The following is a 21,009-nucleotide window of genomic DNA, read 5'->3' as shown; positions in this document are numbered from 1 at the left end:
GTTTCTCTTTACCCATTTCCAACATTTGGAAATGGGCCGTCCGCCAAAGCCTCATTTATCTGATCAGTAAAAGGGGATAGTAATACACACCTGTGCTTGGTGCACTGAGCTAGTTGTGCCCAGCACAAAGCGGGGGCTGTTAGCCCCCTCTCCTGGCCTTTCCCTGGAGCCTGTTTTGCCTTCACTCCATCTCCACCTACTCAATCTCCTTCCCTCCTTTTTTTTTGACCCTGCTCTAGGAGCTGAGAGATTGGGGGGGTGGGGGGGACTAGAAAGAACCACTGCATTAGATCTCAAAGGACTTTATTGGGGGCCAGGGACAGGGGGGTGCTTGTTGACATGCAAGGACCCTAGCCTCAGTGGGAAGGACCAAGAGGGAAGAAAACTGACTCCATCCAGCGGGACGTAGGGGCCCGTTTGACTGGAGTGCTCTCTGGCCAAGCAGGGAGTGGGGCCCCAGCTGGAGGGCAAGGTCTGAGGGGGAGATTTTACTATCTCTGGAAACAAAAGGACTTTTGTGTGTTGTGATATCTGGGTGGGGTGGGGTGGGGAGAGAGGAAATGGTTTATGGGAATGAGAATGAGATTCTACAGGGAGTGTGGGGGAGAAAGAGACAGATAGACAGGCCGACAGGTGGAGTGATAGAGAAAAAGGCCCAGAAGACAGTCCCGTCCCCTACCCCACCTCACCCCTGCCGGCCAGCTCTGGTTTTGCACTCTCTGTCCAGATGCTCGGAGAGGGATCCAACAGCCTGCAAGGGCTGTCAGGGCCTGTGCTCCAGCCTGGGTGCTGCTGGGGACAAGTTGCTGTGGCTCTCAGTAGGTCACACCCCTTTGCAGAGCCTCAGTGTACACATCTGTAAAAGGGGGTCCTGAATCCACTAGTCAATATCATTTTTTTTTTCTTTTAAAGCTTGGACCTGAGACGTTCCCAACAAGGAGCAAACCACAAGTCCTCGAAATCTAGCTATTACTGCGTGAATGAAAGTGGGTTTCAGGCTAAAGATTATTTAATAAATCCCCTTCGCTGGATGGACAAAGACATGTGGGTTTGGGACCCAAGAGTGGGCTCCAACCAGCTCTGGCTCTCTGAGCAGAGTCAATGAAAGAGGCAGGCCTTTTTCCCAGAAGCCGGGGAGGAGAATGCAGGTAGAACAAAGAAGGCCAGGAGGTTGCTTCTTCAGACGCATGCTGGACCTTTCAGGAATGGAAGGAATCAGGAGGGAAAGTTCAGATCAGTGGAGAGAGCTCAGTAATGTCCTTTACAAAAGCAATTATGCGTTCATCTGGTCTTTGGGGAGGGAGCCTTTAGGGTAGGGCCAGTGCTCCCCTGCCTCCCCCGAGCCTGGGGAAAAGTTAGACCCACAGAAGCTGATTGGATTTGGGTCTGGAGAAGCACATGTTGCTACTACAGGTGCCTTGGTAACTTGGGGGGCAGGCAGAACATGGCCTTCCCATCTTGTATGGTGCCTCGCCAATCCAGTTGCCTCTGGAAGAGAAAAGGTACGGAGGAGACAGGGACAGAGGAGAGTTAATGTGGGCAGCCTTCAGACACGTTTCCAAATCTCAGCCCCTCTGCTGACTGGCTATGTTCCCTGGGGCAAGTCACATCTGCAAGCCTTGGTTTCTTCATCTGTAAAACTAATAGAAGACTCCCCTTCTCACAGAGAGGCAGCAAAGATCAGATAATGGGGCCATGTAGGCCCACACCTAACACAGTGCCTGACCAATACGTGACTCTTCAGAAAGTGCTGATTTTCTTATTCCTTCCACCCAACCCAGCCACTTAAGGGGTGCCTGGTTGGCTCAGTGGGTTAAACCTCTGCCTTCAGCTCAGGTCATGATCTCAGGGTCCTGGGATTGAGCCCTGGTCCTGGGATTGAGCCACGAGTGGGCTCTCTGCTCAGCAGGGAGCCTGCTTCCTCCTCTCTCTGCCTGCCTCTCTGCCTACTTGTGATCTCTGTCAAATAAATAAATAAAATCTTAAAAAAAAAAAAGGTATGCATCTCTGGTTTTACATAGGGTTCGTTCACTTATTCATTCAACAAACACTTCCGGAGCAGCTATCGAGCATCAGGATTTGTGCCAGATGCTGTGAGTGCATAGCTTTCAAAAGGTGCTCCCAGAAGTTTGGAGGCAGGGAATGTGGGAAGTAGAAACACCTGGGAAGATTGGAATAAAAGTCAATCTTTTTTTGTTGTTCAATTAAACCACTTAGAAAAAAGCTTTGCTTAAAGAAGGAGAAGAAGGTTGAAATCACTGTAGTAAAAGGATACAGAAATGAATCAGGTCTATTTCCCACCGTTAAAGAGTTTATAACCCAATTATATCCACAGCCATCATTTACTGAGCATGTACTATGGACAGCTATGTCCTGGGATCCTCTGTGAGACAGGTAGGATCAGCCTTATTTTAAAAGAGGAGATGGAGGTCTATAGAGGGGGAAAATGCTTTATCCGTAGTCCTCATATACACATGGACACGCTGTATACACATGGGACACCACACCCAGATCTGGTCATAGCAGGAAACACCGCTATGTAATCTGCCATCATGAGCCCAGGGGGGTTACCTGGGTCAGATCACTTACTTTTCTCAACAATTCACAGAGTAGGTATTATTTTATTCCCATTTTGCAGATGAAGAAACAGGCATGTAGAAGTTAAGTCACAAATTTGAACCCTGACAGTCTTGACCCCAGAGCATAAAAATCTTAACAACTATAGTGTTACTACTCAGTGCTACAAAAATTCCATGTATCAGCAAATTGAAACAGTCCCTTAAGCTATTTGTAATGAGGTTTGTTTTGTATTTTTGTGTCTGATAAAACTGGGCTCTATACTTTGTTAATTGATGTCACCATTAACAAATAAATAGCTTGAGCATTTGTGTTCAGGCTACCAGTGATTTCTAGAACATTGGAATAGTATAGCAGACAGAACGTAGACTTGACATCAAGACTTGTGTTTCGAACAGCTCTGCTACCTCCTGGCTTTGTGATTTTTGCATATTACTTAACCTCTCTGGTCCTCAATTTCTTCTTCTTAAAAAAGGAAAACATTTTCCCAGTATCCCTCCCTTTTTCCTTCCTTCTTTCTCTTTCGTCTCTTCAATAAGATAATGAGGTGAAAATACCTTGTAAATGGTCAACGGCTACTTGAAAGTAAAAGGTGCCATCAGCATGTAATTTTGCAATTCTAAATATCATGTTTACTTAGAATTTGTTCTTGTTTTTATATGCGCATCTGTAATGCTGGCAAGTTTGTATACTGTACATTGGCTGGGAACGTCCATCCTTCTTTCTCCATGTTTCCAAGAGACTTGCCTACGAAGGGCACTCATGGCCCCACTCCCACAAAGCTGATTGGAGGGCCTGAAGGGAGGAGCGGAGTATGTTCATTCTGTTTCTCCTTTTCTTTGCCTTTGGGATCTGCTTGGGTATGGGACACACGTGTTCCTGGTTGCTCTACTTCCTATGACAAGCTTGGAGGGTCTAGCTGGCCTTGTTGGAAGAGGACGGGGGCTGTCATGTGTGGCCAGGCAGTGGGTAAGCAGATCTAATTCAAGAGTGAGATATTTGCACGCCCACTTGTCCGTTGCATCTAAACGGTATTCTCTACTATTGACTTCATCGGAGAGGCTGCCTGTCCACCTGCCTTGGTCCTCTATCTCCCAAGCACTTTTGCAATTTGGGTAAAGAAAAAGAATTATTGGGGGTGTCTGGGTGGCTCAGTGGGTTAAAGCCTCTGCCTTCGGCTCAGGTCATGATCCCAGGATCCTGCGATCAAGTCCCACTTCAGGCTCTGGGGGCGGCAATCCGCCTGCCCCAGTATTCAGGCAGGGAGCCTGCTTCCTCCTCTCTCTGCCTGCCTCTCTGCCTACTTGTGATCTCTGTCTGTCAAATAAATAAAATCTTATAAAATAAAAAGAATTATTAATTGACTCTAAAACTACCAGATTGTATGGTATTGAGGCTACTTAGAATGGAAGAAGGCAGGGTGTCCTGGGTGTCTTCCTTTTCTTGGAATTCTGCCCATTCCTCTCAGGGTCCATCCCCTGCCCCACAGCCCCCTACCTCCGTGCTGTACTTACTTAATGGCATAGTTGCAGACCAGGTACACTGCGTGACGCCAGGTGCTGCCCCAGACGTTGATGCTGCCACAGGTGTGGATGGCACAGCCCAGCCGATTGGAGGATGCCCACACCATCTGAGGAAGGATAATGACAAGGAGGCTTTGAGAAGGACGTAGAGAGACCCAAGCTCCTTGGGATTCAGAAGCTGCTGGACAAGGTTCAGGGTAACTGAGGTCTTTCTGGGGGCGGCAATCCGCCTGTCCCAGTATTCCTGAAGACACATTGTGCGGCGTTGTTTCTCAAGCTTTTTTGTTTTTTACTAAAACCAACAGTAAGGCATGAATTTTAGATTGTTACTCAGTGCACAACATGCACACAGAGTTGAGACAAAAGTTTTGTGGACCAACGCTTAATCTTTGCATACGTGATACATGCTATTATTTTCTATACTGTTCTATTACTTTTTTTCTTCCTTTTTTTCCCTAGCAACCACTGGAAAATCATTATTCTGTTGAAGGTTAAAACACAAACTTTGGAGTTAGAGAGCCTTGGATTAGAATCTCCGTATCACTAGCGTGTGAGTTTGACCAAGTCAAATAACCATGCCATGCCCCACTTGCTTCTTTGGTAAGATGAAGGTAATAGTATTTCCTGGGATCTCAGGAAGGACACGTGCTTTAGGCCTCATAGTTCCTACAGGGTCTCCAATGTAGTTTTTTGACTATAACTCCACATGAGTCACAAAGAAATGGACAGACTGATTAGAATCTCCGTATCACTAGCATGTGAGTTTGACCAAGTCAAATAACCATGCCATGCCCCACTTGCTTCTTTGGTAAGATGAAGGTAATAGTATTTCCTGGGATCTCAGGAAGGACACGTGCTTTAGGCCTCACAGTTCCTACAGGGTCTCCAATGTAGTTTTTTGACTATAACTCCACATGAGTCACAAAGAAATGGACAGACTGAAAAAAAATATTTGTCTTACAGTGGGAAGTTTCGGTCCCATTTCCTGCAACATTATATCATGTTATATATATTTTTTAAGAGTTTATTTATTTATTTGACAGACAGAGATCACAAGGAGGCACAGAGGCAGGCAGAGAGAGAGAGAGCAAGGGAAGCAGGCTCCCCGCTGAGTAGAGAGCCTGATGCAGGGCTCAATCCCAGGACGCTGGGATCACGACCTGAGCCGAAAACAGAGGCTTTAACCCACTGAGCCATCCAGGCGCCCCCATGTTATATTTTTTTTGTGTAACAAGTGGTAACATATTCAATATGAACACTCAAAATATACTACAATTTTTGTCATTTTATTTTAGCATTTCTTTTTTTTTTTAAGATAGTGGGATCTTAGGGGTACCCGTGTGGCTCAGTGGGTTAAATGTCTGACTCTTGATCTTGGCTCAAGTCTTGATCTCAGGGCTATGAGTTCAGGCCTCACATTGGGCTCCATGCTGGGTGTGGAGCCTACTTAAAATGATGATGATGGTGATGATGATGATGATGATGATGGTGATGGTGATAATAATATCCTTAGAAGACAGAAAATACTAGAAAATGTTTGGAGCTATTGAATTCAGAAGGATTCTTGATTTGTCAGACCACAGCTCCATTTTGGAGGTCAAACAATCTGGTCAGCCCACCTAAGACACTCAGAACGAGATCCAGTCAGCTCAACTCAGTCTACATACAACTTTCCGGGACTGTGCTTATTGTGTGAAAGGAGGTCCATAGGGCCTCTGTTCTATCATTTCCGTCCCACCACATTCTCTGTCTTCTAAGCTAGCAGGATTTGTTCTCCTCGGCCGTTCATCCCCCAGAGGCGTACCTGGGTATAGTGGGAGCAGACGGGGCCGCTGCAGCGCCAGGGGCAGCGCGGCCGACAGTCCCTGGGGGCCGGAAACGAGTAATGGCGCTTCTCCTCGGACCAAGACTTCACGAGGTCCACCACAGAGCGGTACCTGGGGAGAGAGAGAAGCTGGAAGACCCCTGCTGGGGAGCGGAAAAGGTGCTCTGCCACCACCTTGTTCGGTGACTTTGTGGAGTCACCGAGAGAAGGAAGGGTAGAAGGTCACTCACCGGCCAGAATGGATGGAGAGGTTCTGGCCCACGTATCTCGTCAGCTGGGAGGGCCCGTGGGCCCAGATGCACTGGGTGGCCCAGGCCTCAGCGGACCTGGCCAGCCGCTCGTCCCAGACCTGGGGAGAGAAAGGCCATGAGATTCCCCAGGGGGACAACCCCCATCATCCCAGCTGTGTGCAGAGACACGCGTTTCCCTGGTGCCCCTCGTCGTCCTCCATCTCCTTGAAACCCTGCGCCGAATCCACTCAACAGCTTAGAGCACTTGGAGTCAGAGAAGGCCTAGAACTTCCAAGTCCACACCAGAGCCAAGACCCACACCCAGATCTCTGACTCCTCTTCCGGCACCTTTTCCCCCACATGGGACTTCAGGCTGGGGGTTCTCTGCTCTGAGGACGTCCCAGGCTGTTGGTCCAGGAGTTAGCGGGCTCTAGAAGCGGCCGAGCCCAGGGTGATGGGGAGGGAACTGGCTTTTTATCGTATTTATTGTATTCTTAAAACAAATTTCTTTTGACATTAAATATTTGAATTCAAATTTTTTTTTTCTGAATAGTGAAAACAGGCACAACTATAATATATGAGATCCCCAAAGGAGGAAAAGTGGAAAGTCTGTCATCTCAGTCCCGTCCTTGGTCCCCCCCAGCCATCCTGCCCACTAGAGGTGACCATCACTGTGACTTTTGGAGTCCTCTTCCAGAAATATTCTATAGCTGTACAAATATATACATATATATGTATACACACACACACACACACAAACAAACACATGTAATTATATAAGTATATATAATTGTATATAATTAAGTATATATAAGTATATATATATATATTTTACAAAGGCAGCCGGCCAGACATTCTATCAGGCTTCTTGCTGTTTTCACTCAACCAAAGAGGTTATCTTACTGGTTATTTCACATCAGCATATAGAGAATACCCTCCTCACCCCTCCTAACAGCTTCATAATTGTCCAGTGCGTGAATGCCCCAAATTGTATAACCTGAAAAAGCATCGCTTTAAAAAAAAAAGACCCATTTCCTTCCACTCTGACTTCCTGGGATTCTCTGAGATATTAGTCATTCATTCGTCTTATTGGTTCATTCAGCAAATATTGAACAATATTTCCAGGCGCCGGGGACTCCCAGTCTAGCAAGGAGATGAGACAGTAAATAATCATTACCACCCTGGTGGCTGTGAGAATGTAAAACAGGGGACTGGACCTTTTGGGGAGGCTGTGGGAGAGAAAGCGTTCCTGGAGCAAAGGGTACTTAGTCAGACACCTGTCCTGTGGGCAGAAGCCGCTAGTAAAGACAACACAGAGCTACCAAGAGAGCGGTCCAAACACATCCCCAGGGTCGTCCCAGGCATACTCTTAGGGAAAGCAGAGGAATGTTTCCTTCATGCAACAAAGGGGTAAACTGAGGGAAGGGGCATGCTAATGTCACACCCTCATTCACTGACCCTACTGGGGTCCAAGGGGAGATACTTAGCGCTCTCTGTCCCACCATGCATGCAATAAATAAATACTTGTCAGGATGAGTGCCTTGCACACACAAGAAATGCATCGTTGTTTGAAAACTGAAGGACCTTCCATGTGCCCATCACCGTGCTAATGAGTGAATGAGTCCTTCAATGTGCAAGTTAATAATCCTCCACCTTTAGCTGCCTGCCATTCTGGCTCCTATCCCCACCCCTTCCCAACACCCATTCCTCCTTGACATTATATTATCCAGATCTTGCGTTGTGGATTTGTTTTCTATCATCCCCATGAGGGAAGAAACGCGTCCATCCTATTCTCAGCAGAGCCCATGAGGCTTTGCACGGTACCGGGCTCCAAGCAGCAGCCAGTACCTAAGTGATTGGACACATCGTAAAAGCATAGGAATTTTCAGGCTGTGGAGTAGCACATATTTGCCTTAGAGGAGGTGGATTGACAAGCTCTTTCCCTAAAGAAATCTGTGGGTGGGCTAGAAGCCTATCTCTCTAGGCTGATTTGGGACAAAGGGCCTGGAGGAGGACTGTGATAACGAGAAAGTTCCCCTCCTCCACTCCCAGAGTCTGGCTTCTGGGGGACTGGGGTGACAGCTACTGGCCCTGCCTCTTTAAGGGAACACATTTCAGCTTCTGTAGCAGGTCAGCTGCCTGTTTTCCTGGTGCCAGTCCCCAAACTCTGCCTCCACAGGCTTGCTAAGTGTCCATCAGACCCCTAAAGCAAAGAGACAATAGTACCGAGAGCTCCAGCCACCAAACCCCTGCAGGTCCCCAGCAGGGAGCCCAAATGCTTGGTGGGGGTGGGGGTGGGGGGGCGGTGGTTATTGTATCTGTTAAGACCACAACAAGCACAGCTGGGTTAGAATCCCAACTGGATGACCTTTGGCAAATTAAATCTCTGCATCTCAATTTCTTTATCGGAAAACAGAGAGGACAATCCCCACCTCGAAGGAAGTGCCTCAGGACTGTGTGTAGGTTATGGCTAGACACACAGTGGACTGTCCATACCTAGCAGCCTGCTGACCCTGCTTCCAGGGAGGACCTGTGCAACCACCTTTGTTTTCTCATCCATAAAATGGGTAGACTAATTCCTGGCCTTTCAGCAGGACCCAGACACCCAGATACTGGTTAGTGGGGCCAGGCTGGCAAATGGTCCAGCACTTCCAGAACACACTGAGTTGACTGGCATTGGCTGGGCACAGGGGAGGATGTGGGAACTCACCATGTACTCCATGTTGGCCGCGGGTGGGTGCACACTGGCCCGGATGTGGTTGTGAAAATCCAGTAGGGCACTCATGTCCCCGGCAGAGATGTGCCGCTTCCGCCGGTACCGGGGCACCCCCAGGCCACTCAGGGGCCGCACTGCTGTGCCCTCGGTCCAGGCCAGTGCCACGGTGGCATTGGGCATCAAGGCATTCACTGTCTGGCCTGCCCAGAAGAGCAGGCCTGCCAGGCCCACGGTGCTGGGCAGAAGGGACATAGCTGGCTGGAAGGGTCACACGTCACCTCGTGCAGTCAGAGCTGGCTGCCTGGAGGGGGTGGGCATGAGGGCACCAAACCCTGAGTGTTCAGCATTGCCACCCCAAGGATGCTTACCCCTGGGAACTTGGCAAAGATCTCCTGACTCAGCTCTAGTCCTAGCGCCCAACACCCCATCCTTCCCGCCCCGGTGCGCTCAGTGAATTGGGTGATGGAAGGAAATGCCTGGACAGTAACTAATCCGGATCAGGCCATGGGATGCAGGTGGGGCCACCACTTCAAAGCCAGGACGCCCTCCCACCAGCCCAGGAGACAGACACCAGTCCTCTCCAGCTTGGGCACTCTCTTCTGCAAGCGGGCTCTGTCGATGCCCTCAGAGGGGCAGGGCCAACCTTCCCTGGGGCGGAGTGCAGCGCCCTCTGGTCCCTGAGTTGCTGCGTTTGGGGGATTGAGAGTGAGACACAGGAAGAGCCAGATGGCAGAGGATGAAAGAGGAAAAGAAGAAGAGAAGCAGAGAGGAAGTAATGAGAGAGACCCAAAAGTCATCTGAATAAAAAGGTACAGAGCACAGGGATGATGGGAACAGAAAGGTGGAAAGATAAGGAAAGAATGGGAGACAGTGAAGGGGAGAAAGAAGGAATGTGGGAGAGACAGAGGCAGAGGGAGAGAGGAAAAAAAACACACACACACACACAAAAAAACCACCAGGGGAAGGAAGGACACCAGGGGAAGAGAAGACAGGGAGAAACGAGCTGAAGAGAAGAGAGCCAGGGACCAGAGTGCAGGAGACCAGACAGCCGCTTCCCTTCCCGGGGGCGCGTACCCAGGCCGGGCTGCCCAGGAGGGTGGCAGCAGGCTCCGAGGACCCGGGGAACACGGCAGACACCCTGGCCCGCCTGGCAGCGCAGCGACTTTAATGGTCCCCTGGGAGCTGATGGCATCTGCCCCCTCCCCTTGCATCCAGGCCGGACTTGGACCGAGGCTCCGCCTGCCCATCTGTGGGCTTTCCCCCGCCCACCCTCTGGCGCCTCTGCCGGTCCCTCTTCCACCCGGGGTGGGGTGTGCGGGGGGCTGGGGCTGAGCCTCTGGCTGGGGTAGGGATATGGCAATGGCAGGGACTCCAGGAGGAAATTCCACCCCTCCACCTCGGACACCCCAGAGGCAGAGGCTTTTCTCTGCCTTCCAGAGCCCAGCAGGGAGGCCGCCTTGCTTCTGGAGAATATTCTTGGACTGTTTTCCCTATAAAGCCGACCAGCCTCAGAGTAGGTGATTAACTTGGCCCCATCTAACGAGCACCTACTATGTGCCAGGCCTGGGCTGAGTGCGTCACACACACACAAGCTCAGCCAACCCTGAGAAGCAGATACGATAGCTCCCCATTGAACAGATGAGAAAACTGAGCCCGGGAGATGAAGGGACAAGCCCCCAGCCAAGCCAGCTTGTCTGCAATAGAGACAGGATTCAAATACAAGTCTGACCCCCAGCACTGTTAGTATGTAAAAAAGATGGTGTTTTCATGACCAAACCAGTATTGATGCAAAGGGGAGAAGCCTAGGAGGGTAGTCACGACCCTGTTGCTCAAACACGGCACCCGGTAGCCTAATCAATTAAGTGCCAGATCTGGATTCAAGTCCCCATGATTTCACTGGCTAACTGGGTGCTCTTGAACACGTTACTCAGTCATTTTCTGTCTCATCTGTAAAATGGGAGTAATAATGGTACCTATCTCAGAGCACTGTTAGGAGAATTAAACAAAGTAACACTTGTGGAGCCCGTACAACCGTGCCTGGCACTCAGTGTGTGTAATTTTATGTGTGCGTGTGCGTGTGTGTTTCTGTACAGATACACGCACGGGGGCACTCAGTGTGTGTAATTGTAGGTGTGAGCGTGCATGTCTGTACAGATACACGCATGAGCTTGCAGGTGTCTGTACGTGTGTTTGTGCATTGTGTGTTGTTAATACCCCTTCGGTCTCTGAGCTGCTTATTTCTAGGTTAAGAAAGACTGTATCTCTTGTCTGATGACTTGCATTCTTCACAAGCAACAAGCGATACTTCTGTAACAGAAATGGTAGACTTAGAACGATGTTATATAAAAATCCGGAAGTGGAAGCATTGGTAAGCCTTCAGTTTCCTCTTCCAGTGACCCCTGAGAATCCCCAGGCAGCACCCAGCCTCGGGTGCCGATGAGCCAGGGGGCCGTGAAGGGCTGCAGGCTGGGGTTCTCCCCAGACACATGGAATTCCCGCCCTGGGCAGCCACCCAACCTCAGCCTCCCGGCACAGACAGTGCCGGCTGCCAAAGCACACACCATCCTGCTGGACGCCGGGGAAGGGGGGGCAGGCAGAGGCAGTGAGGGGTGGGGTGCCGGCCCTGACCTGGACAGGCCTTTACCACCATGCCAGAAGGACAAGGATGCTTGGCTCCAGGGTGCTGGGTGTCCAGAGGTAAGGCCCTATCCCTCTCTGGGCCTCAGATGTCCCAGGAGAGAAACTGGCCTCAGGGCTTCTGTGCCTATGGCAGGCTGGGACCTGCGGCACCCAGAGGGAACTCTGCAGCCCAAGGGGAGGCACACACGAACAGTCTGGGCTCTTACAAACCCAGAAGTGCCCACAATTATGCCCCACTCTGTCAGCAAGCTTAGCGGAGCTTCCCCCACTTGTACAGGCGCAGACTTCCCATGCGTGGAAGCGGTTCAGTGGTGTTCACGGTCGCCTTTGAGGTAGTAACCCCACCCACTGCACAGCTGGGGATACTGAGGCACAGGGAGCCTCGGGGACTTGTTCTGGGGCTGGGAGCTTGTTGGTGTGGCCACTGGGGTCCACAGTGAACAACCTCACGCGTTACAGAATGCATGTGCCTCGCGTGTGCACACACCACGCACCCGTACATGCACGCCCTCACACAAGCACATCTTCCTCCTACAAAGCACAGAAACAGCTCCTTCTGCCAGCCCCGGAGATCCCTTCTACCATGCACCCTCGGGTGCCCTCACAGGCATATACAGGAACTCACCCTTTACACATTTAATCCTCTGAAAACATAGAAGCCAGACGGATTTGCTCCTATCTCCGCGCCCAGTGCTATTTTAAGCCCTTACCTGGAAGAGCTCACTGAATCTTCAGGAAACCTCTATCGGGTTGGGACTATGATTGTCATCCTATCCATTTTCACATACATGAGGGAACTAAGGGGCAAACAGATGAGTCATTTTCTGGGGTCACATAGCCAGTGGGGTGGCGCCGGTGGGATGTGCACCCAGGCAGGCTGGTCATGCTGCCTCTGCCCAGACAGACAGACAGATAGACAGCTCTACACACAAAATCCCCATCTCCTAGTGCACAGGTTCACACATCCACAGAGACCCAGACGATGGCCCCGGGGTAGGTATGTAGCAACACCACAGGCCGCTCCACCGGTGGGAGCTCCTCTGCCGTCCTGCTTGTCTAAACCCATTCCCAGGTTCACTTGAGCAGGTTACCAGCAGATCGGAAGGGTCAGGGGGGTGGGGCAGGAAATAACCAGAGATGGTTCAGATTCACGCCCTGAGCTGGAACCTCACTTTAGGGTAGGGACACCGTCTCACCTCTGGATTTCATCACGCTGGATTCAGCTGTTGCTCCATCCTCACCCCTGCTGGAATTTTCTCTGGGCTTGGACAAGCAAAAGGGAAATTCTTCTAGGGAGTAGAAGCATTGAGGCAGGATCGCTCAGCTTTGGATCTAGACAGCCTAAGGTTCACAGCTGACTATCTGTGTGGCGGTGGGCAAGGTCTTTAACTTTTCTGTGCCTCAGTTTCCTCATTTATAAAATGGGGCTGCCTCATGGCACTGTTGGGAGGATTAAATGAGTTAGTACATCTTCAGACACTGGACACAGAGCATGGTACAGAGTAAGCAGTCCATGTATGGTAGCCTTAACAATAGCTAACAACAATAGCAGTAACAGTCAATGATTGTTTGGCACGTACAAGGAGCCAGGTGTTAAATGCTTTACGGGCATGATCTTATGTAAGTCTTGCTCCAATTTCATGGGTTAGGTACCAGAATCCCCATGCTATTGATGAAGAAGAGGAAACTCAGAGAGGTTAAATAATTTGCCCAAGTTCACAGGGCTCGTTCGCAGGGCTAGTTCTGGAGGCTGGGTTCCAGAACCACGTCTCTCTGATCCTTACCCTGTAAAGTCGCTTTAGAGTAGAAACTACAGAGCAAAAGCCTGGTGTTTGAGGGAGGAGACTGAGAAAGCTGGAAGCTTTTGGGTGATCTGCCAGTTAAGGAAAGAAGTTCAGAGAGGTTAAGTGACTTATCTAAGGTCACATAGCAACTGGCAGACCAGATCTGTGTCATTCCACATCCAAGGAGGGGAGGAGGGAGCTGAAGGGAGGGGAGCACACGTGAAAAATAAACGCTCCAGATTCTTCCAAAAGATAAACCAAGAAAATGCAAGGGATGAAGAGGGAATCAGTAGAAACTTAAAACTTAAAAGATACACATTGTATTTTTGTATACAGAGAAGACTAAACTAGAGGGTCTAGGGATATGTCCTTGGGCAGTAAAACTGTAAGGAAACACGAAGAAATACTGTAAGTCAGGCTGTGACCAGGGTGGGACATTTGAAGGGTTCCTATTTTTTTTAATTTTCTATTTTTAGAGAGGGAGAATGGAGGGGAGGGACCTAAAGAGAATCTTAAGCAAGACACATGTCTGACCTGAAGCCCCCTGATGCAGAGACCCCCATCATGGAGCCCAATCTTACAACCTTGAGATCATGACTTGAGCCAACAGCAAGATTCGGATGCTTAACTGACAGAGCCACCCAGGCACCCCAAGGGGCTCCTATTTCTTGATCTGACTGGTCGTTACAAGAGGTTTGCCTTATAGGGTCCCCACTGTTTTGTGGGACTTTCTGTACTTGTTCTATTTTACAATAAAAAGGTTTTCTAAAAAAATAATAGCCGTAGTCATCTACACATACACAGTGGCATCTCCTATCTGTTACCTACTTCATTAACCATGCATGAGGATTTTAATCTCCTTTAAACAATTGAAGATGTGAGGTTCAAAGGGGGAGGCGACTTGCCCCCAGTCACACAGTAAATAAGTCTGGGACCCGGGACTCGACCCCTGTGGCGTGGTGTGTCTCCGCAGCTCAGCGGTGGCTGGACGGCCGGTGGTAATTCCTGGCCCAGCAAGAATTGCAGAGTCCTCATGACAGACGCTGAGAAAGTGACTCCTTGGAAAGTAAAGCACACTTGGGGCACCGGGGTGGCTCAGTTGTTAAGTATCTGCCTTCAGCTCAGGTCATGATCCCAGGATCCTGGGATCAAGCACCCCATCAGGCATACAGTGTGGCAGGAAGCCTGGTTCTCCCTCTCCCACTTCCCTCTGCTTGTGTTCCTCTCTCGCTGTCTCTCTTTGTCAAATAAATAAATAAAATCTTTAAAATAAATTAATTAATTAAGCACACTCCCCAGCACCTCTGGTCTCCCTCTTTTGCTCCCTCTGCACCAGACGACAGAGTCTCCCTGTTGGCATGTTACCCAGAAGGAGGCAGGATGGTCTAGTAGTGAGTGAGGCACAGATCCATGGTGTCAGGTGACCAGGCTCGAGCGCTCTCTGAGCCTCAGTCTCCTTCTCTGTAAAATGGGAACAATGAAGAGGTGCTGCCTTATTTGGCTATTATGAGGAATTCAATGAGATATATGTTAGCACACAAAGCAAAATTTGTTCAATGTTAGCTGTTAACCTCCCCCAACACAAACACTGTGAGTGCATTGCCAATCTGCTCATGAACAAGTAAAATGAATTTAAGGTAACAGAAGCTAGAAGTGGCTAGCATGTGCGGTACGGATGGGAGCTTCTGCTGAGGGGCTGTATCTGCCTTATATTTTGATCCAAGACACAGGTGAATGTGTGTCAGAATTCATCTAGTTGCATACTTGAGATGTCAGCACTTAAACTTAAGTTACACCTTAATAAAAAAATTTAGAGTTATATGTGCTTTAAAAAAAAAAAACTTTGTTTAAAAGAGTTCTTTCAACAAGTATAAAATGAAATCCTATAGAAGAAAAAACACACACCAGCAGAAATATAACATTCTTGTCTCCCCAATAACACATACTTCCTCCGCTGTACACAGGAATAACCCCGCATCCACCCACCCAAACCCCAACACTCTACACATGTAACCAAAGACCCCAACACCAACACAGACAGACGTCACCATCCAATGGAGCAGACACGTTTGCATTTCACTCAACCTCACAGCACATCCATCTTCAAATATAGATGTTTTTCTACGTTGGGTGAGTGGAAACACACCCTCCACGCAAACACACAAACTGAGACACACAAAAGCCAAACCCACAGACCAAACTGACTCAATGAGTAAATTCGTGTGTCATACAGACAACACCACTTCCTCACTAGTAGGACCTGTAATTCCTCTGAGGTCATGTAATTCCTCTGATCCTCAGTCTCCTCATCTGCAAAATGGGCCAAATGAGGTCTTCTCTCATGAAATGAAATCAAATAAAAAGGAAGACAATGAGCAAATCCACTTTGAGGAAGGAGTTGTGTGATTTGTGTCTCTATCTTCAGTGACTCGCATCACATCATTTTTAATGAACTTGGGTGCGTTGCCAGTTCTCACCAGATTAATCTTTAGATTCAGTACAGTCTTAACCAAAATTCCAAGTTTTCTGGAGGAAGTTGGCAAGCTGCTTCTAACCCTCATGCAGAAGAGTCATGGCCCCAGAACGTGTAAGACCCGCCACAAGCGGTAATGACAGACATGATAATGGAGCAGAAGCAGGAACGTGAGCGGAGGGTGAAGCTGGGACCGAGGGGTGGCGGTGGGGGACAACAGCACAAGGCAGTGGACAGTAGTGCAAGCTGGGGAACAACAGTGCAAGATGGGAGACAGCAGTGCAAGGCGGGAGGACAGTATGAGCAAAGGCTCTGAGGCAGGTGGGAATTTGGTCCATGGGAAGTGAATAAAAGGCAGGATAGGGAAGACTGGGGATAAGAGAGTGTAAGAAGGAGGTTGAGAGATGGGATCAGAGGTAAGCAGAGGCTTTTTCTTGCTGAGGGGGAGGCCTTGGATGCCACAGCAGCTGCAGGGCGGGTGAGGACCTGAGATCAGCCTTTGTGCTTCGCCCTCTGTCCAGTCCTGCCAGGGGGTTGGGGCCTGGGGTGTGGGGGTTGGGGACTGGCGTGTGGGGGTTGGGGACTGGGAAGGAGAGCAGACCAGGACTTAGCCCTTTAGGGAAGGGGTTCATCCCAGTCCAACCTTCTAGGAGCTGATTTCCCACAGACCCCCAGAACCCTGAAACCAAAAGGATGCCCTTGAAGTTCCCTCCTGGTCCTCTCCCTCCCACTAAAGATTCTAAACAGGTTCACGGGCTGAGCCGAGAAGCCCTTCACCGCCTGGGTGTCGGAGAGGACTTGTCCCACCCAAAAAAAGTGGGGGAAACTGGAGGCTGGGGCTGGCCAGGCAGGCTTTAGCCCAGGGGGGCACCCCATGCTCCTGTGCCCTGGCCCACAGTCCCAGCGTGAGGCCTCCTGACTGAGAAGAGAGGGAGGCCACTAGAGGCCAAGGCCATGCCCTCGGGGAGCCTGCGGCCCCAGGACTGGGCAATCGTGCTCAGGGTCCAGTCTGAACAGCTGCACGACCAGGTGTGGTCACGGAATTTGCTGTGTCGCCGGCCAGCGCAGCTGGAGCGGAAAAGCCTCAGTGTCAGCGCCCGTCGCCTGGCCACCACCGCCGAGGCGCCCCACATTCCTGTGCAGGGCGGGAGTCCAGCCCCGCGGCCACTTCCCTGCTGCTGCTGGACCTTAAGAGTTCAGCAGTGTAAGGAAGGGAAGGGACCAGGGGGAACCTCTGGGCCTCCTGGCTCCTCCATGGCCTGAGAACAGAGTCAGACTTCTTATCTGTTCAGTCGGGACGGTGACCCTTTGCTGTGTCTGTCTCGAAAGTTACTGAGCAGACATAGATGAGCATCTTTATTTCAAAGGTGAGCGCCTATTGTGTGCCTACTGTATGCACCACACCCAGCACAGTCAGTTTTCGCTTATTTATCTGGGCAACAAAGCTGGCACTATAGGGATCTCATTTTTCAGACGAAGAAACAGAGAGGTAAGTGACTCATCCTAGAGGCATATACTGACCCTGGTCTGAAACCCGGTCTGATGGATTGCCAGCTGTGTGACCTTGGCTAAGTTTCTTAGCTTCTCTGTGCCAGCATTTGCAAAATGAAGTAATAGCAGTACTTGCCTTAGTGGTGAGAAGAAAGAGCCAAATTCAATAAAGCACTTAGCACAGTGCCGGACACTTAATTAAGGCTCAGTAACCGGTTCTCCTTAGAACCTAGGTATTTTATTCTCAGTTAGGTGTTCTTTTAAAAAATATATACCATCTCATATATTGTGAAATGTAATAAGTGTACTCGATTTATAAAATATAAATATATAGTTTAATCAATTTTTTTAAAGAAAACATCTGACTACCCCCCAGGTAAAGAACTAGAACTTTGTCTATACTCCCCTTCCCAGTGCTCTCCCTTCATCTACCACACTGGGATATCCAGTGCCTGGCCTTTCTTTCCAGTTTTACCAGCGTTTTTTCCGGACAGCAAAACCTCAGCCCCAAAGCCTGAGATTAGAGGGTCTGGGTTGAGAGAGACTGTGCGTGGGGGTGGAGGAGGGAGCAGGATTGGTGAGGTTGGGGTAGGGTCCAAGGGAGCCCCTCCTGCGGCTTTCCCTGGCGCTCTCAGATGAGCGAGACCTGGTCCCTGGACCTCCTCCCCCTGCCCTTCTGCCTCAGTGTCCACATGCTGAGCGGCCTGGCTAGTGTGTGCTGGGACACCCCCCCCAACCCCACCCCACCACCCCCACGACCCCCAGCCAGAGGACACAGCCCCCTCCCACTCAGCAGGCAGGGAGCCTGGCCTCTGGCAGACACAGGCTTTGATCAGCTGCCTCACCCCAGGGAGTGGCTCGTTGTCCCCTCCAGCCAGAAAGAGGTATCCAGAGGTTAAGAATGGGGGAGGCATTGAAGAAAGAGCTCAGGAGGAAGAGATTGGTGCCAGCAGGCCAGGAGTGGTGGACAGAGCGGGCTGCCCATGGGGAGAATTACTGGGCTGCCCGCCCCCGCCCTATCCCACAGTGAATTATTTCACCCACATCAGCCAACAAAAGGACACCTGCTGGTCACTCTTTCTGGAACGTCGGCTTCCCACTGTTCTTCTGGACAACCCCTGAGCCCACTTAGAAATCATCTCCTCCAAGAACTCTTCTCTGATCCTTTCTTGGTCCTATGGAGTCTTCTCCTCAGTGGCCCCAAGCATTCTCGATCTAAACCACTGTCACTCGACTGCAGCATCATTCCCACTTTATGGACCAGAAAATCCCTTTCCCGGTGATTTACAATCTTGGAAACCCCTGCAGATTAAAAAAATAATAATTTCACAATTATTATTCTGTCATCCCTTCAGTTTATTTTTAAAAAGCCACTTTAGGGGCACCTGGGTGGCTCAGTTGTTAAGCATCTGCCTTCAGCTCAGGTCATGATTCCAGGGTCCTGGGATGGAGCCCCGCATCTGGCTCCTTGCTCTGCGGGAAGCCTGCTTTGCCCTGTCCCCTTCCCCCTGCTTGTGTTCCCTCTCTCGCTGTGTCTATCTCTGTCAAATAAATAAATGAAATTTTTTAAAAAAGCCATTTTAATTTTAAATAACTTCCTTTACATCAGCATATTAATAATGATTCATAAATTTATTTAACAACATCCAAAGAGAGTGCTTAGTAGATGCCAGTCACGGTTCTAGACACTTGGGATGCATCCATGAACGAGAAAGGTAATGTTCCCTGCCCTCTGGAGTCGACATTCAAGTAGGGGAGACAGAAATAAACAAACAAGTAAATTATAAAGTGTATTTTATTTTGTATTTTTTAAAGTGCATTTTATTTTTAAACATTTTTTTAGTTTTTTAAAGATTTATTTATTTTTACTTGAGAGAGAGAGAGAGAGGGAGAGCTGAGGCTGGGCACGAGGTGGTGCTAGCAGAGGCAGAGGGTGAGGGAGAGTCCCAAGCAGACTCCACACTAAGCATGGAGCCCAGCACAGGACTCAACCTCATGACCCCGAGATGACAACCCCAGTGGAAACCAAGAGTCGGATGCCTAACCCACTGGCTGGGGCCAGACACCCCTAAAATGTATTTTATAAAGGACGTTTAACGATACTCCTAATTCATAAAGACCTCCTATTCTCTGCCATTTAGTCAAGTGATTCAGGCCAATATACTTGAAAACAGACCAAGATCATTGTCAAAATAAAGACCTCTTTTCCAATGGAAACAAACACTCAAGACTTTTATGTATTCTATTCTGGCAGAATGTGATCTCCTTATAAATCAGTGGCACTATAGTGTAATGTGGTTATAAAAAAGAAAAATTCTTTCTGAGAAGGCAGCACAAACTTACATTTCCTTTTATTTAACGCTTAGCTTATATATGTGCATGCCCAACCTGGCCAAAGGCACTATGGTGACCTCAGATGATTTCCATGCAACCATTCCACAGACTTAGTGAGTCTGCCTCCAACGAGGGAAACTGTGGTTTTAAAGGGGGATAAAACATCAGTTATTAAGGAAACTCACCTACTCAACACGTTGGAAGTCCTAACACCTAGCCCAATGCTTGATGCATAGCAAATTAATAAATGTTGCTTGGCTGAGTAAATGAATGATTATCACCTTCACTAGATTTTAAATGCTTTGAGACCCACTTGTAACAACAGTTGCTGAATGTAGGCATGAAACTAGCCACTAGGTGGTACCAGGGAAGGTTCAGGTGGACAGAATGCTGGTTTCTGTGGTCTTGTATCACCCTCTGGTGGGAAAGGGAAGAGCACGGTCCTCCAGTGCTTTAAAATCGCGTGTTTTTCAAACTACAGATCCCCCCACCCATTCTTGAGTTGTGAAATCAGTTCAGCGGGTCATGACCAGCATTTCTAAAAATTTATAATTTAACAGAAAATATCAGAGCATCTCATGCATAGCAGAGGTATATTCTGTCACGAACTATCATAAAGCTCTGTTTACAGGTATGTCTATGTATCTATTAGCATGCACATTCGCTCATATGCTACAGATATATTTTTAAGTGTATGCTAGACTACAGTGTGATTTATCAATACATATTCAACAATGAGCTCTCTAAGACAATGTATAAGTATATATGTGCACTGGTTTATCATAAGGGTTTCTTTCTCTTTTTTTTAAGATTTTATTTATTTATTTGACAGAGAGAGATCACAAATAGGCAGAGAGGCAGACAGAGAGAGAGAGGAGGAAGCAGGCTCCCTGCTGAGCAGAGAGCCCGATGCGGGGCTCAATCCCAGGACCCTGAGATCATGACCTGAGCCGAAGGCAGCGGCTTAACCCACTGAGCCACCCAGGCGCCCCTATCATAAGGGTTTCTTAACACACAGTGTGTAGCACAGATTTTACAAATCACGACACGCACAAATATTTTTTACTGTAAATTTCAGATAGTAAATGGATTCCCACAGGTTGCTCTCACTGATTTTTGCTGGACTCTTGTATCTATAAACACCTTAGAGGGTCAGTTCAATCGTGACAAATGAAATTGCATCTCTATCTAGACAATCAACAAACCAGATAAAGCCCCGGTGTATCGTGATTCCCAGTTTCTCTGGTGTAGACTTCCATTGCAGCTGGTTTTAAGCTCCCCGTGTGGTGTTGCTGAACCCACAGCTGGGAAAACCGGCCTGGAACATACCATACAGATCCAGGGGGTGCAAGTCATTCTAAGAGCAAAGGTAAATAAGGACATATAGTAAACTAAGTAGAAAATAATGAGTTTTGA

The 21,009-nt window shown here is 48.9% G+C and overlaps 1 protein-coding gene across 1 annotated transcript; it reads right to left on the bottom strand.

The window, feature by feature from the left end:
* Positions 1 to 1,149: 1,149 nt before the first annotated feature.
* R3HDML (R3H domain containing like) lies at positions 1,150 to 10,098 on the bottom strand. Its single transcript, XM_082743838.1, has 6 exons — positions 9,946 to 10,098; positions 8,866 to 9,172; positions 6,156 to 6,274; positions 5,905 to 6,037; positions 4,092 to 4,207; positions 1,150 to 1,488 (listed from the first exon to the last, which is right to left on the bottom strand). The coding sequence occupies exons 2-6, from the start codon at positions 9,121 to 9,123 to the stop codon at positions 1,356 to 1,358; spliced, it is 759 nt and encodes a 252-aa protein (XP_082599964.1). The 5' UTR covers positions 9,124 to 9,172; positions 9,946 to 10,098; the 3' UTR covers positions 1,150 to 1,355.
* Positions 10,099 to 21,009: the final 10,911 nt, after the last annotated feature.

The sequence above is a fragment of the Mustela nivalis genome (assembly GCF_964662115.1).
Source record: "Mustela nivalis genome assembly, chromosome: 8".
Lineage (NCBI taxonomy): Eukaryota > Metazoa > Chordata > Mammalia > Carnivora > Mustelidae > Mustela > Mustela nivalis.
The sequence above is the reverse complement of the archived record's forward strand: the minus strand, read 5'-3'. Positions and strand labels throughout refer to the sequence as shown.